At 30.8% G+C, this 16,443-nt stretch overlaps 3 protein-coding genes across 4 annotated transcripts in view; 1 reads left to right on the top strand and 2 right to left on the bottom strand.

Moving 5' to 3' along the window:
- LOC101501886 (glucomannan 4-beta-mannosyltransferase 1) overlaps positions 1–1,642 on the top strand; it is a 3,814-nt gene extending 2,172 nt beyond the window's left edge. The window contains exons 5-9 of the mRNA XM_004493939.4: positions 3–133; positions 242–355; positions 471–670; positions 754–954; positions 1,274–1,642. Of these exons, the coding sequence (XP_004493996.1) occupies positions 3–133; positions 242–355; positions 471–670; positions 754–954; positions 1,274–1,433 (806 nt within the window). The 3' untranslated portion in view covers positions 1,434–1,642. The remainder of the gene's footprint in view (positions 1–2; positions 134–241; positions 356–470; positions 671–753; positions 955–1,273) is intronic.
- A 1,227-nt stretch (positions 1,643–2,869) lies between these two features.
- LOC101501354 (histidine--tRNA ligase, chloroplastic/mitochondrial) lies at positions 2,870–14,240 on the bottom strand. 2 transcript variants are annotated; one of them, XM_004493937.4, is made up of 11 exons: positions 13,874–14,238; positions 13,653–13,748; positions 11,427–11,515; positions 11,132–11,261; positions 10,557–10,649; positions 9,768–9,842; positions 8,576–8,693; positions 7,820–7,962; positions 6,920–7,048; positions 5,707–5,870; positions 2,870–3,282 (listed from the first exon to the last, which is right to left on the bottom strand). In XM_004493937.4, exons 1-11 carry the CDS (start codon positions 14,186–14,188, stop codon positions 3,144–3,146), a joined length of 1,491 nt encoding a protein of 496 aa, XP_004493994.1. In that variant the 5' UTR covers positions 14,189–14,238; the 3' UTR covers positions 2,870–3,143. The 2 variants fall into 2 exon arrangements, with proteins under 2 accessions (XP_004493994.1, XP_004493995.1); XM_004493938.3 differs by lacking the exon at positions 6,920–7,048 and having other exon boundaries at positions 13,874–14,240.
- Positions 4,117–4,837, bottom strand: LOC140919589 (methionine--tRNA ligase, chloroplastic/mitochondrial-like). Its single transcript, XM_073365947.1, has 2 exons — positions 4,460–4,837; positions 4,117–4,344 (listed from the first exon to the last, which is right to left on the bottom strand). Exons 1-2 carry the CDS (start codon positions 4,745–4,747, stop codon positions 4,117–4,119), a joined length of 516 nt encoding a protein of 171 aa, XP_073222048.1. The 5' UTR covers positions 4,748–4,837.
- Positions 14,241–16,443: the final 2,203 nt, after the last annotated feature.

The raw sequence follows: 16,443 nt of genomic DNA, 5'->3' as shown, positions 1-16,443 counted from the left end.
AGCAGGAATCTGGCGGATTCAAGCAATAAAAGATGCTGGAGGATGGAAAGACCGAACCACGGTGGAAGATATGGACCTTGCAGTTAGGGCAAGTCTGAAAGGCTGGGAATTTGTTTTCGTCGGTGATGTAACAGTGAGTTATCCATTATTGACTAATATCTTTGGTACAATATTGTGCTTAAGCTTGATTATATACATAAATCACCCCATTCTCATGAGGAAAATATTTGTTGCTAACTAGGTCAAAAATGAACTACCAAGCACATTTAAAGCATACAGATTTCAGCAGCACAGGTGGTCATGTGGTCCAGCCAATCTCCTTAAAAAAATGACTAAGGAAATCCTCTTTTGCCAAGTACGTAAACTCTAATTGCCTAATCAACAACTAAAACTAAATTCAATCCTTGTAGAAGCAAGATTTACTCTCTTTTCTTACACTGATTGAAATTTATATCATGTGTATCATCCAGAGAGTATCGCTTCTGAAGAGACTTCATCTAATCTATGCATTCTTCTTTGTGAGGAAAATAATTGCACATTGGGTCACGTTCTTCTTTTACTGCATAGTCATACCAGCTTGTGTGGTAGTTCCAGAAGTCAGTCTGAAAAAGCAAATTGCGGTTTATATCCCAGCAACCATTACAATTCTAAATGCAGTCTCCACCCCAAGGTAATTGATTTCCCGAAATTTAAAATTTAATCAGTTTCCCTGAGTTATTTAAATCATTCTACATTCACTTATATATGGGACAGATCCATGCATCTAGTAGTACTCTGGATCCTCTTCGAGAATGTCATGTCACTTCATCGAACTAAGGCAGCAATTATAGGACTCTTGGAAGCAAATCGTGTCAATGAATGGGTTGTGACTGAGAAACTTGGAAATACTATGAAACAGAGGAACAATGCTAAGCCATCAACATCAAAAACTCCATGGTTCCGAATTACAGAAAGGTACCGGCTGCTTTGTAGCTAGTCTCTTTAAATAAAGTAATTTATTCAACCAACACAACAAATTTCCATTGAATCATTCAACAATTACATATAGGAAAAATAGTTCAGATATTTTAAAATAAACTTAGAATGCAGAGAAAACCCCAAGCAGAATACAATTATTATTTTTATTACTCTTTTTTATAACAATTTGGACTTATGATGATGTAATAGACATTAGAAAGCATGGTATTGAATGCAGTTACAATATTTAAGTATTAGTATTACTCCTTAATACTTTATCCGACGCATACTTATGACATTTTACTATAATCAACAGGATCCACCTATTGGAGATTATAGTGGGGATATATATGCTGCACTGTGCAATCTATGATCTGCTCTTCGGACGCGATCATTTCTTTATCTATCTGTTGTTGCAGGCAGGGGCTTTCTTTACAATGGGGTTTGGGCTAGTGGGAACAATTGTACCCAACTAAAGCTTAACAACAGTGATCAATCGGAACTATTATTGTATCAGTCTGTTGTGCATTGTGTTTGCGAAACTAGTAGTCTAATGTTATTACCTATAAGCATATAATGGGCAGTAGTTACCTACCTAGTAAAACCAACCCATATGATGGCAGGAACTCTTCATATTCATGGTTACCAAGCAGAATAAAAGTATATTTATAATATACAGTTTAAATTTAAATTAGTTTATTGTCTGTTCAGTATTACAACATTATATTTGTTCTGGGGAGCCACCCCGTGAGGCTTCTTTCTTTTCTGAAATCAACTCAAACGAGTACAACTTTGTTAGTAAGTAGGTAACCCAAGAAAATTATGCCACATCAAATATGTCAATATTTTAGGATAAAAGGGAATAAGAAAAGTAAGTTAGTTAAACAGATAGGGAAGTTAAGTAGTTAGAGGGGATATCGTGTATCAATAGGAGAAATAAGAATAGATGGAGCTATTGGGTGCATTGCATAATTGTTGTGAAAGGAGAGGACAGATCCTTGGGAGAGGAAACCCTAAAGGTGAATTCTATTCACCATTTTCTTTCAGTTTTCAAATATACATTCTGTGTTTTTATTCTTTCTATCTTTGTTTCATTATTAATTTTTCTAAGTTTGTAACTAACACAAAAATACTGCTGCAACTTTTCCTATAGAATGACTAGAAATTTGTGTATTTGTAGCAAGCAAAAACTTTAGACTGCCATCCTCTATTTAGATAAGCATACATACGGTTGCATTCACCGAGACTAGCTTGAACAATTTCAACATGTTTAATAATTTAACCTAATTAATGAAATATCTAAGTTTCAATCATCCGTTTTGTCAAGAAAAAGACATTCTAGGCAAATGCAGATTCATCACATGCCAAGACTTGATAATTTGTACTGAACCCAACCTACTGCATTATGCTCCTTTCTTTACATCACATTTACAAATTTGAAAGGAAAGCATTAAATACAGATATAGAACTCACCAGGGTCGTGGGAAGTAAAATAAGAATCTAACCAAATATTGTTAATATTATCTGGGAAAATAAAATACATAACGAAATCATTAGCATTTCAACTTTTCCAAATAAAACAAATCATATAAACATAGTCTTAGGATAAAGAATAAATGTGAATAAAAGTAGTTCTGATTACTTAGGGCAGTTGATTAGTTATCAATTAGATAAATAGGTCAAATAAGGATAGATAGATTCATTATTAAATTTGATAGTTGCATGTGAAAGCACAAAACCCCTTGAGAAGAGACCTATGTCCTATTCACATTCATTCATTTAATATATAGAATTGAATGCCTTTCTAAATTTTGCAAGAGATAAGACCAACTCTTCAAAAACTTCTTTAAGGCCACAAATATTGATAAATTGGAAATATCATCATATGGATGACCAATGCTGAATGCAGCAGTTTAGAGCTGAAAGAAACTTGTTTTGCATAAGCCTCCAATTGTAAGCATCTTTAGTATGGTAAGTTATGGAGAAAAGCTTTCAATCCTAAGGTTGAAAAGATCTATATTACAAAACAAAACATTCAAATCAATATTTTAAACTAAAAAAATTCCTTATTGAGCATAGTGCTATATAAGGAAACACAGATAGGCAAGAGAAGTGATTTGGTAAAAAATAAATATGAACAGAAGCAGCAGTTGATAAAGCTGTGTAGGCATAGATAGTATTCTGGTTTACTTTAGATCATCCAGTTTAACCTCATACTGTTCACCAGTGGAGAGAACTTTGACACCAACCACACCCCTTTGCCACTCAGAATTTCCTACTAATACCAACCGCTCAGCATTTGTTCTGGCTGCACGTTTAAACACCCTACAAGAGAATAAAGAGGATATATCTCATCAGAAGACTTGTCGAATTTTCATGTATGCTTTAAGAAAAGTGTTGTGTGGCATAATTAGCAGGATTTGACTCTCTTTATTACTGTACAAATTTGTTTCTCTAGTTTCCTTGAACAAATTTTGTTATATACCATTTTTTTGTTCTCAATTAGATAGATTAGAAATAGCCTATATACTGTCAACACCCTCTGTACTTTATAATTGAAAAACATATTCACACCTTTATCCTCTCTTTTCAAGTTAAAGCAAGAGGAAATATACAAAAACAGCCAAAGTTTTTTCCCACTAGTCATAGTCAGCTATACTTAGGGTTGTGCAAAAAATCCGGTTATGTGCTCCAAATCCAAAACCGGATTCAAATCCATTTCAAATATCCGGTTAAAATCATATGGTTATAATCCGGTTTATTTATGAACCGGTTGAATACCCACTTATCTTTTATATTTGGATTTGGTTTTTATCCATTCAACTCCCAAAAATCTTAAATCTCAAAAACTCAAAAACAATTCTGATTTTGTTAATTTTGAGATTTTTTTTTTGAAAAATTTTACAAATTTATTTTTTTCGAAAAAATATCAGAAAAAAATACAAATTTTTTTTCTCAGAAAAAGTTTAAATCGGTTTTTTTCTCAAAAAAAATGTTCAGAAAAGTTTTAAAAAAATTTATCAAAAAAATTGTAAATTATTTTTTATCGAAAAAAATCAAAAAGTTTTGAGAAACTTTGTTTAAAAAAAAATCGAAAAAATTATTTCTCGAAAAAATATAATATCCAATTTTAAAATTGAATTTTTTGAAACCGGTTATTTAACCATAACCAATTTTACAATTGGTTTTAAAGCAGGGACTAAATGCAAATTTAAACCTAGTTTTTTTTAGGGATGGAATTACATCTTTCCAAAGAGTCCTGTAAGCTTGTGAAATGAGATTGCAATGGTCAGTAGGAGTGGAACCCTGGGCCATGGCAGCAGTTGCAATTTTCTCACCATGTTCATCGGTGCCAGTAATGAATATAACTTTCTTTCCCAATAGCCGCTGTCAAAAATAATAAAACAGCAATTTCTCGAATTCATATTCCAAGGTCGACCGAATTATCAAAATGAATATAAGTTAGATAATTTGAAGTAAAATGAAAGTGGGCGGGGTGTACCTGAAAGCGAGCAATGGCATCGGCGGCGATGGTGGAGTAAGCACTACCCATATGGGGAGGGGCGTTGACGTAGTAGAGAGGTGTGGTGATGACATAGGGTTCTTCATTTGAGGGAGTGAGGGTGGCGCAGTTGCAGAACAAAGCACGTCGAGAAGGGTTTGGATTTGAAAAGAAATTGAAATGGGGCTTGGATTTGAGGGGAGGGGAAAGTGTGGAACGGAGTGAGAGAATGGAAGGGTTGAGGAGAGAGAGTGTGTTCTGTAACGAACAGTTCACTCTCACTGCCATTGTTTCTCTTTGTTCAATTCACAAATGAGGAAATGTGATATGTGACTACGCCATTCGTTTCCTCACCCCAAGTCATTTTATCACAATTTTCATTTTTTTTAATAAAACCATTGTCCATGAAAGTGTATAACTCAAGCCAAATTTTTTAATTAGTCATCTAATTCTCAATTTAGGTTATGACGTTATAATAGTTACACTTCAATGACTAATTTGGAAGTTATAATTAAGTTAAATACCAAAACAACACATGATATATTTTGTAAGAAAATTGTGGTTTATCTAAAATCATGATCAAATTCATTTTAAATATCTGATTAAAATCATATGGTTATAATCTAGTTGAATACTCATTTATGTTTTATATTTAGATTTGGTTTTTATCCATTCAACTCCCAAAAATCTTAAATCTCAAAAACTCAAAAACAATTCTGATTTTGTTAATTTTGAGATTTTTTTTTTGAAAAATTTTACAAATTTATTTTTTTCGAAAAAATATCAGAAAAAAATACAAATTTTTTTTCTCAGAAAAAGTTTAAATCGGTTTTTTTCTCAAAAAAAATGTTCAGAAAAGTTTTAAAAAAATTTATCAAAAAAATTGTAAATTATTTTTTATCGAAAAAAATCAAAAAGTTTTGAGAAACTTTGTTTAAAAAAAAATCGAAAAAATTATTTCTCGAAAAAATATAATATCCAATTTTAAAATTGAATTTTTTGAAACCGGTTATTTAACCATAACCAATTTTACAATTGGTTTTAAACCAAATAATGGATTTGGTTATAAATCTAAATCCATATATTGGTTTTAAAATGGATATGGTTTAATTTTTTAAAAAATCCAACCATACACAGCCCTAACTGCCCTAACTACACCGACCAAATGATGACACGATACTAGCATAAAGCCCTAGACCGTGTCAAAAGATAGACCAAAACTGAAACAAAAATGACAAAATTTATACCATTTAAGTGGTTTGCTTTCCAAAACCAAGTCAACACTCTGTCCTTTCTCTCTGAGAATGTTAGCCGCCATAGCAGCATACCCTTGAAGTTCTTCATCCAAGGCACAAACAATGTTATCTACTTGCAAGCTGAGCTCTGGTAGCAGACCCTTCTCTCTGAGCAACTGTTACATTAAACAGAAGTGGAGCATAGTTGAAAAAGGAGGGAAACAAAGTATACGTAAAAAGTACGAAAACTAAAATTAAGATATCAGTTGGCAGAAAAATCAGCATTAATAGAAACTTCTGTCTTGAAAGCAATAAGCCAGATATTACAGTGTTCAGTGCCCCAATAATCATATTGTATGAAGAAAAAAGGTTCCCAGACTAAACCAAAACAACTTAATAGATGCATATCACCTTTAACTAATGATCAGAATCTCTCGTATGAAATGGAAATGAAGAAAATAATAGCAGCAAAGGTTTTTTAACTTAATCTTTACTTAAAAGAGAGCATGTATTCAAAATAAGTGAAGAGCAGAAGTCAGGTAGTAGACAAAAGAAATGTTCATCTAGTAAATATAAAAAAGGAAAAGAGTACACATAGGATAAGTCATAACTCATTAATCGTGTGCACAACGCAAACCCAAGTACGCCTTTGCAACTTGCATTCATTCTAAGTTTAATAAATTCCACTAGTAAGTGTGCGGTAAACACCAAGGTTGTGTTTGGATAGAGAAATTCATAATTTGAGGGAATTTAAAAGGCAGGGGAAATAAGGAATTAAATTACATCAATTCAATTTTTTCATTTGTAAAATTACTCGTTTGGGTATTTATTTTGAGAATTAAAATTTTGTTGCCATACAACAATTCTTATGAATTAAAATTGGTGAAGGCAGTTCTTGATACAAGTAGAGAACATCTCTATCATTGTAATGCTTTTCAAGTTGCCAAGTCCTTGATTGGCATTGCCCAAAACAATTTTTCAGCAAGCCAACTCTTCCCAAAAGCAAAAATACATTTATATTCATGTATCAAGATAAAACATTAAGGTCCGATATTTAATCAAACAGCACGTGGACCATAAGGAAATAGTCATTGACAGGAGACCATGATCATAAGAATTAAGCCCTAGATGGTTTACTATACTTTTTAAAAAAAAAATTGATGGTTTATTATACTTAATATGGTGGCTTCCAATTCCTCTTGCTACTGAAAAGTTATAGACTTACTTCCACTATGACTGCATCTCCAAATCCAAAACCACAAGCAGGTATGTCATCAGCCCCAAAAGTTGAGAACAAATGATCATATCGGCCACCGCCACAGATAGCACGGAGCTTTCCTTCTCTATCAAAACCCTACTGAAGAATTTAATCATTTAAAAGAGAGAAAGAAAAAACAACAGCCAATTTATACCAGAGCTAAAAATTAAACTGCAATCAACAATGCTATGTTTTTCATATCTTGTAACTGCAATGGCAACCATGGTGAAAAATGCAATTTGGTTGCAGCAAAATATTGCCGGTAAAACTTTGGTATACTAATCAAGCAATAGCATGTACAATATACTCTTTCTTTTCCTTTTCAGTTTTCATATAAATAAAATAAACAATTCAATAGAAGAAAAAATTACAGAATCAGGATAGGAATTCAAAAAAGCATTTTATCTCCTTTGAGACCATGAAATAATATTATCACTAGGCATCTTACATGCCAAAGCCACTGGCTTCATGAATTTTAATGTATCATACTGTTCGCAGTAATCATGAGTATGTATGAACTTCACAGTATCTTGCGAAAAATTAAAAAGTAAATTTCTAATGTCAAAACTCATTTAAAGTTTAAACCAAAAATATGGATTTAATCCCAGTGTCATTAACGTACCATAAGATTATAAATAAATTAGAAAATAAAAGCCCCGAGAAACTTCTCAATATTTGAATGAACCTTTTGACACAATTGTCACAAAATTAGGTCATGACTCATGATTCAATTATAAATGTATCAAGTAACGCAACATAGGTAAGCCACAAACCACAAGCAACAGTTTAGTGCAACAAGATCCTAAACTGTCTATATTAATGCAAATAATGCTGTCTATCTGGTATTAGCTATGAAGAAAGTCTAACCTCAAATACAATGCCAGTGTAATAAGCAAGGCCACGAACAACTGACGCATCAAATTGAAGCCATTTGGAGTAACCAAACTTTTCAGCCAGTGAGAATAGCTGTTTGAGATCAGCAATTGCTTCCCCACTGCCTCCGAGTCTCTCTAAATTCAACCAAATTTAGATTCATGGAAGTTGTACACTTGTTTTTTACAACCTAATACAGATAAGTCTTTTATAATAACCTAACGGAGAGAGTATACGAATTTCATAAATGGGCTTCGAGATGTAGGAAGAAACTGGATTTTTTAATCTAACAAGAGGGATATGATATGCAACAAAAAAATGGAAAGAAAAAACTTGATCCAGCTACAGCAAGTAGCCTACCAATAATAATAGGAAATGGGGTCAAACTCTATGATACTCTAACAAGCTTACCATGTTTCCAAAATCTCATCCAGAATATTTTGGGAAAATGAAGCTTCCATCAAAAAGAGAAAGAAAAAAAAAATAACAAAAACAATATCATTTACTACAAAAAGGAATAAATCTTCCATTAACATGCCATAATCCCATAACTTAGGAAATTATATATATTGGTATCAGAGCTTGCATCTATGTTATTAAATCAATAAACCTATTCTCAAAGTCTGAAGCACAAAGTTATGGCTGGCTATTAATTGTGTTTTTCAACCATTGACTATTAAATGAGACTTTCAGGAAATTTGGTATACTATTGGAAAATTTTTAGAATCAATTTAAATGTAAAGGGTGGACCTTCTAATTCGGTCAATGACTTTACAGAAAGGACTAGCAATAGCTCCTCAATAGCCTCCTGTGATAGACCAACAGCATTCAACTCTTTCTTTATCTCATCAACTGGAATTTTCTCAATCTGCATAAAATTTAAAATGATAGTTTTTAATCAAATGCAATTTTCATTGACAGCATGGTCATACCTAAATCTATGGTACACAAGGAAACATGTCAGAAAATGAATTGAAATTTCAGTAGCTATAGAGACAGACATGAAATAAAAATGGAGTAAGGCATTGTTTGCAAACGTCAATAAGCTAGCTTATAAGCTTGTTGGATTAAATGGGATGTATTCGGTAAACAAGCTTTTCGTACCAGCTTATAGCTTATTCTGATACGTTATTTCAAGTAGCGTTTGACCTTATAGCTTATATTTTTTACATTTTTTTCCATTTATTATTTTTATTATTTATTTATCCTTATGAACGTAACCGTCCCACTAACCCACTCTCTTTCGTATCTTCTTCTTGGTGCTATTACTTATGTTTTATTTTTTTACAGAGAGGTGTTATTACTTCTACATAACACATTCAATCTTTCATTCCTTGCCAAAAAAATTCACAAAAAAAAAATTAACTTTCATACATCGCAAGAATCTCTACCAGATAACACAAAATTGACGAAGGTATGCATTGTCATTTTTATTTTTAATTTTTATACATTTAATAAATATATTTAAAACTAAATAACTATGTACTTTTTCTATTAAAAAAAGAAAAAAGAAATAATTGTGTACTTTTATGTCATTTTACAATTACAAAAGCTAAATTTATCAAACACTTTTATTTTAATCAATTATCTTTTCAGCTAAAAGTTATAAATTATAAGCTATAAGTTATAAATTATCAGCTATAAGTTATCAGCTAGGTTATAGCTTACTTTTACCGAACAAAACCTAAAACTAATATGGATCCAAAAATAACAGAATAATGGATAACCACTCCATATGACAGCTTAGGTTAGGACCCAAAAAAATGCCACTACAAATTCACATATAAAAGTTTACAAAAAATAACACACATAGGATGGCTATCAATATCACGATCTCCTTATCATATTTTCTTTTTAGGAACAAACATGGATCCAGAACCTTAGAGTACTGTCAACTATTCGAAAATAAATCATAATAGCCCCAATATGATGCATAACTCACTTTATCAATAATGACGCAGACCTTGCCAAACATATTATCAGGTATTGAATAACACTTCAATACTTCTTGTAGAACCTGCAAAGAAAGAAGATATACAACAGTGACAGGGTATTGTTAAACTAAAGCCATACCTAGAACCACGTGAGTAGGTTAAAATGAAATAATTAACTGTTGCTTATTGCAGACTGTGCTAACCTAGAAAGTTGAAACATGCATGCAAAAATAAGGTGAACAAAATGATGCCACTTCACAACATGCAATAATTGCATCCTGAATGGCTACAAGCATGCTGCCAAAAACTAAATAACAATCATAGCAAGGACTTGAAAACTGTAATATTGTCCTCAAGTATATAGGGTGAAGATCTATAGTATTGGGTCCTTGCACAATTTAACTAAGCTTTGACAACACAATATGATTGAAATAAACCTTCAGCTCCCTATTGCTGCCTTAACACACATCTATTAAATGTACATGTCAGTGACTTTTTAAATTTCAACTCCAAATCCAGAATATAGCTAAAAAATTATCAGTTCAATCTACCATACATTTTGCAAGTAATTACAATAATATTTATATTCATTAAATTTGAAGCCAGAAGCACCACTTAGCAAATTAACACCTTTTAGGAGCATACATGAGTACATGACATTTTGTGTATCTTTAAGTAATATTAATTAATACAAACCCCTTGATCATATAATAACGCCTGAAGAGAAGTGGACATGCAATAAAACAGCACTGTGGAAGGAAACATGGTCTGTCATTCATAGAGAATAAAACCCGCACCTTTCGACTAGAAACCTTAAATCCAACATCCGATTCTGTAATTCCTATGCGCTTGAACAAAGTAACAATGGAAGATATAAGCTCTGCTTCAGCCTACAACATGAAAATAAGCATAGTCTTGAAGTCCATATCAAATATTAGATTCCAATACATTCAGAGATACTATAAGTACCATAGACCAAATTTATTAAATAAAGCACATAATGCAAACCAGCCACAGAAGTTTGTCCCAGGCATGCCGGCGAATAATATGAATAACAAAAAACAACCCATTTCATGACTTATTATGAGGAACATCTTCATTACCATGAGACCCAACAACAAAAAGAAGAAACAGGTTCATCTATTGTTGGAAGAGAGGAGTGAATAAATGAAATGAGAGCATTAACTTATCAAAGAACATCTGACCCATAACTGCTACATTAACATAATTAAATTGTCATTATCTCTTGATTAAAAATGGCATTATTTATAAACTAATGAAACCTCATCCCAAGCATCCTGGATCAATCACGAAACATTTGACCCCATTACAGAAGAATAAAAAATGTGTAGACCAGGCAGCCCATACATACCATAACCCCAGGAACACCAATGATATCCATATTCCACTGGTAGTGCTCACGACGACGTCCTCTTGTCATTCTCTCATACCGCCAACATTGTCCAACAGTGAACCACTTCAATGGTAGTGATATGGACTTCCTAAGAAGAAGAAGAAAGACCAATGATGAAGATGAGAAGTCGTTATTCACATTCAAGAAAACATGAGTAGTTATGTAGGTTAAACTGCAAGTTTTAGGCGTTGACATAAGTTCAAAACTCCAGATGTACGTAAACTTAAAATGGGCATATCAAAATGAACTTTACCCTTTCTGTATCACCAGCCTTGCCAAAGAAGGAGTAAGTTCAGGCCTCAACGCAACGCGGCGATTACCCCGATCTTCAAAACAGTAAAGCTGCACAATATAAATGTACATACTTTTATGTTTCATCATAAGTTCTTACTGCACGTTCTTCTCTTTTAATGGAATTTCTTTTTCGTTAAAAAGTATGCTATGACAATGATAACTTTTTGAAGAATAACTCAGCCATGGTTTTGTATGACACAATTGCCATTAAAGCACAGGCATCACATAAAGACCATTGCTGCCTCACACACATACTCATTAACTATTCATCTATATATGGATCTCTCACATGCTAGCTGCTAAGTTGGGAGCACTCAATTGATTTTAAATTACCTTAGGCCACATTATGGCTCTGTTCAAGCAAATGCTAACTCCTATTGGAGTCAAAAACTAGAATGATATTAACAGGCCTCATTGTACATAATATATTGTCTGGTTCTCAAAATATTATCTGGCTACAAATGTAAGTAGTACGCAGAATAACAAAGACAAGCCTTAACTGAATAAACACTGAAAAACATGGGTCAATGGCCAAAGTTTTTAATCAAACATAAATGAACTTCTCCAAAAGAATTTATGAATTAGTAATAATAAATATCCCCCTTGATGATATTTGTTGACCACCATAATTCATGAAACCCTACTTAATTATGCTGCTACTATACTTACATTATAAAGACCTGCTTCAAGCTTATCTAGAACTAAAATAATGATACGTGGAAGCACGTGTCTTTCAAAATCCTGAGAATAAACTTCAAATGAGATATACTATCTCGTACATTTTCACCCATGATAATAATAAACCAACTAGTTCATGACAGACATTGAACAGTTCACCACTTCAGAACTAAGCTAAGAAACACAAAGAACTATCTTTATTCTAAACATATTAAAAGTGTGAAGAGAAGAACACGTTCACATAAACTCATCCATACTAGAAACTTGAAGGTACACAAATTTGGATATCGAAAAGAGTGGAGTGGAAAGTAATGGGATGAAATGAAATGAAGCAAAGCAAAGTCAAATGGAACAGAAAGGAATAAAGTTACTATTCCATCGTTTTGGGTACTTGAAATATAGAATCGAGAAAAAGACTTGTTCCATCCCATTCTCTTGAAATTAGAGGGAAAGAAAAATTGGAGTATTGGATGGAATATAATGAAATCCGCTCCATCTTAATTAAAACAATCCAAAACAATGGAAACCCTTTATGATTCCAATCCAAATGTAAGAGTCCATTTGGTTCGAGGCAAATGGGGAAAGAGATTATTTTAAACTTTACTACCTTCGGTCCCTATTATAAGAAGAAGAAAAATGGTGTATTTTATTGTTCTTATTATAAGAAAAAAGAAACACATTTCAAGGTGCATTAATTGCTAAAATACCCCTATTTAATGCTGAGATATGTTTCCTAAACACTCCCATAGTAAATATAAAACATTTAATAATATGAGTACATTTGGAATAACATTTACATTTTCTAACATTAAAAAGCTCCTTTGTCTTTGTGATTTTTGTAATTTCTTCTTCTATTAAGGACAAAAGGGAATAGTTGTTTGATTCAATTTTTGGGACGGGTGGGAAGCATCCAATTTTAGCTCCCTCCAAAAGTAGGGGTATATATATATATATATTAGACTTACATATCATTTTATTAATTAAATATGACATAAAATATTACAATTTACAAATGTGTAAAAAGTTTATTACTTTTTCCCTTTATTAAAATCTCAACACGTTTAAAATCTCTCTCATCGCCACCGATCTCATAGCCTGCCTTCTATTGAAATCTCTCTCCTCTGCTATGTTAAACCAAACTCATCCTAATTCAAAACAGGCAATGTTAAACCAACGCTCAATCAGTTGAAGAAGTAAAGTGACTATAGGCATGTCTGAATTGACTTTTTTAAATTTATCTACTTACATAAGTACTTGTAAGAATGTGTGGGAGAGTTTACGGAAACAACTTATGACATATTTATAAGTTGTTTTTAGCTTATTTCTATATGTTCTTCAGGATAGCTTATGAAAATATTTTATAACTTATATGAAATCATTTGACTTTATTTTATCCATTGCTGTAGAAAAATTTTGTAAATTTTGTAGGTAAGCATGAAACCCTTACCTAAGGTGTTTATCTAAATATAGCAAAGTGTAAACAAAAATAATAAAGCCAAAGAGTTACCTGGTCCTTAATCTCCTCTCCTGCTTTCCTAGTGAACAATGCCTCCGACTCAAGAACCGGAAAATCAATCTCCTCAAATCCATACAACCGCGACACCTAATCCTCGCAATAAACCAAAACAAAAAACAAAATCCAGATCAAAACATCCAAACACAATAACCAAGCTTAACCATAAATTAACTCAGCATTTCATTGATCAATTTGAGTCTAAATTCAAATACCTCTTTGAAATTGTTAAAAAGCCAGTTGCGCAATCGCATATCCTCGGGCGGGAAGTCACGCGTCCCCTTGGGAGGATTCACGTCAATTTTCTGAACTTCACCGGTGACCGTAGGACCGGGAGACAATGCACCAGAGCGACCGCCAGTTGGAGATTCGGCCTCTGCCGCTTGCGAGAGTGCACAGTGGAGTCTGACATTGGATTGGAACGGTGAAGAAGAGAGTTGGTAGGTGAGTGAACGGAAGATAGGGTTAATGTAGTGATTGAAGCGCGGTTGCAAAACGAGGAACGAACACGAAAATGGAGTTGCAGGCATGGCTGTGGAGTGAAGTTTAGCGTAGCTCACGCAGTGAGAGTTGGATAGGGAGGTTCGGCTTTCATATTAATGGGCCTTTAGTAGCATATCCACTATTTTTAATGGCCCAATTGTATTTCTTGAAAAATCATGTTTTACCCTTTTTTTTTAAAAAAATTAAAAATTTGGTAAAAATTTAGTTATTCAGAACACAAATATATTCAAAAAGCTTATAAATAAAAAATTTAAATAGAGAATTTAAATTTTTAAAACAGATTTATGTTTTAATAAAAAAATATAAAATTTTTGAAACACATTTGTGTTTTAGAAAGGTTTTTAAAATTTTTGGAATCTAAATTAAATTTAATGGTAAATAAAAAATATTTAGTTATTAAAAATAAAAAAATAAAATGAGTAGTTTAAGTAAAATATGAAGGTAAAAATATAATTTAAAAGATATTGAATCAGATTCTATATTCTTTAGGCTATATTAATAATAATTTCTACCTACAACTATCAATTTATTTTCGACGCACTCAAAACTATTATTTTAGAGTTCGCTTATTATATTTATGCAACTTTATATGTGTATTATTAACATATTTTTTATTTTTTTTGTCACTAAATTTGATTGTACTGTTTTTATTTAAAAATAAATAAATAAAAAATTTATTAAAAATAAATAAATAATTAAAACATCGATCTCTAATAACAAAAGTCAAAAGATTTTACCTAAATCAAATAAGCAACTTGGAAAATATACATTATTTTAACGTAAATTTAAATTAATAAAACGATGTCTCGAATAAAAAAGACAAGATTTAGGAAACAATTTTATTTAATAAATTTAAAATAATTAAAATATTTAAAAAAACTAAAATTATATTAATAAAATACATTATATTTAATATTGAGTACATGTGTCAAAATAAATAACATATCATATTATTTTAACAATTTTATTTTATTTGGTAGATAAATTTATGTTATTTTAACCAGACCCTCATATTTTGCATATAAATTAGCAACTTAATTCTATTTTGTTAAAAACTCTTCTATTTTTTTCTCTAGATCTAATAAATAAAAATAATAAAAATATTTATAACAAAAATAATTATAATTAAAAATAATACTAAATTATATTAATAACATCAAACAAAATACATTAAGTTGAAGAAAAAATACATCAAAATTAATGCAGTCGAATAGATATGCCGAAATAAATAATATGTTATATTATTTTAACAACTTACTACTTAATTTTATATTGTTAACATAAGAGAGATTTGAGTATTTTTTTTCTTCAATTTAATATGCTTTGTTTGATGTTATTAATATAATTTATTATTTTTCTAATTATAATTATTTTTATTTATTAGATCCAGATAAAAAAATAAGAGAAAGTTGTTAATAAAATAGAATTAAGTTGTTAATTTATCTGTAAAATATTAGAGAGTTGTTAAAATAATATAAATGTATCTACCAAATAGGAGAGAGTTGATATAATAATATAATACGTTATTTGTTTTAACACATTTAATAATCGTATTTTTCTTCAATTTAATATATTTTATTAATATAATTTTATTTTTAAAATGTTTTTAATTTATTAAATAAATAATTATTCAATTATTAAAATGAAAAATAAAAAAGATTAAAGGATTGTACATGATCGTATACTTGAGATGTTATTGCATCAAAAAAGTTTTACTACAGATCATCATGGGACGTCGATGCAACTTCTTAAAGATGAAAAAAAATAAAATATATTATTGTAAAGATATTTTGGTGATTTTTTTAAAACAAAATGATATTTAAATAAATAAAAAAAACTGTAAAGAACACCTACAAATTAATTTACATTTAAATTCCTTTATGACCATGCACCTGAAACCCATGACATCGGAATCTTAATTATCATAACTTGTTTATTTCATTTGATAAGGAATGGATATTATAGCTGATGTGCAAAATATTATATATATATATTAGACTAGAGTGCACGCAAAATTTAGAGAGTTTTGCAGAATAAATAAACACGAATGATTGCTAAAGAAAAAAGGTAGATGGTACTAAATAATGATAATATCATATATTCTTGTTTTATAAATAAAGTACAATATATATATATATATATATATATACACATATGTCTCAAAAGTCATAAAAATAGTTATTTATCAATAAGTGACAAATAACTTTCAAATTACAAACAATATATATATATATATATATATATATATATATATATATATATTTGTAATTTGAAATTTTTT

Source organism: Cicer arietinum, chromosome 3 (genome assembly GCF_000331145.2).
Source record: "Cicer arietinum cultivar CDC Frontier isolate Library 1 chromosome 3, Cicar.CDCFrontier_v2.0, whole genome shotgun sequence".
Classification (NCBI taxonomy): domain Eukaryota; kingdom Viridiplantae; phylum Streptophyta; class Magnoliopsida; order Fabales; family Fabaceae; genus Cicer; species Cicer arietinum.
The sequence above is the reverse complement of the archived record's forward strand: the minus strand, read 5'-3'. Positions and strand labels throughout refer to the sequence as shown.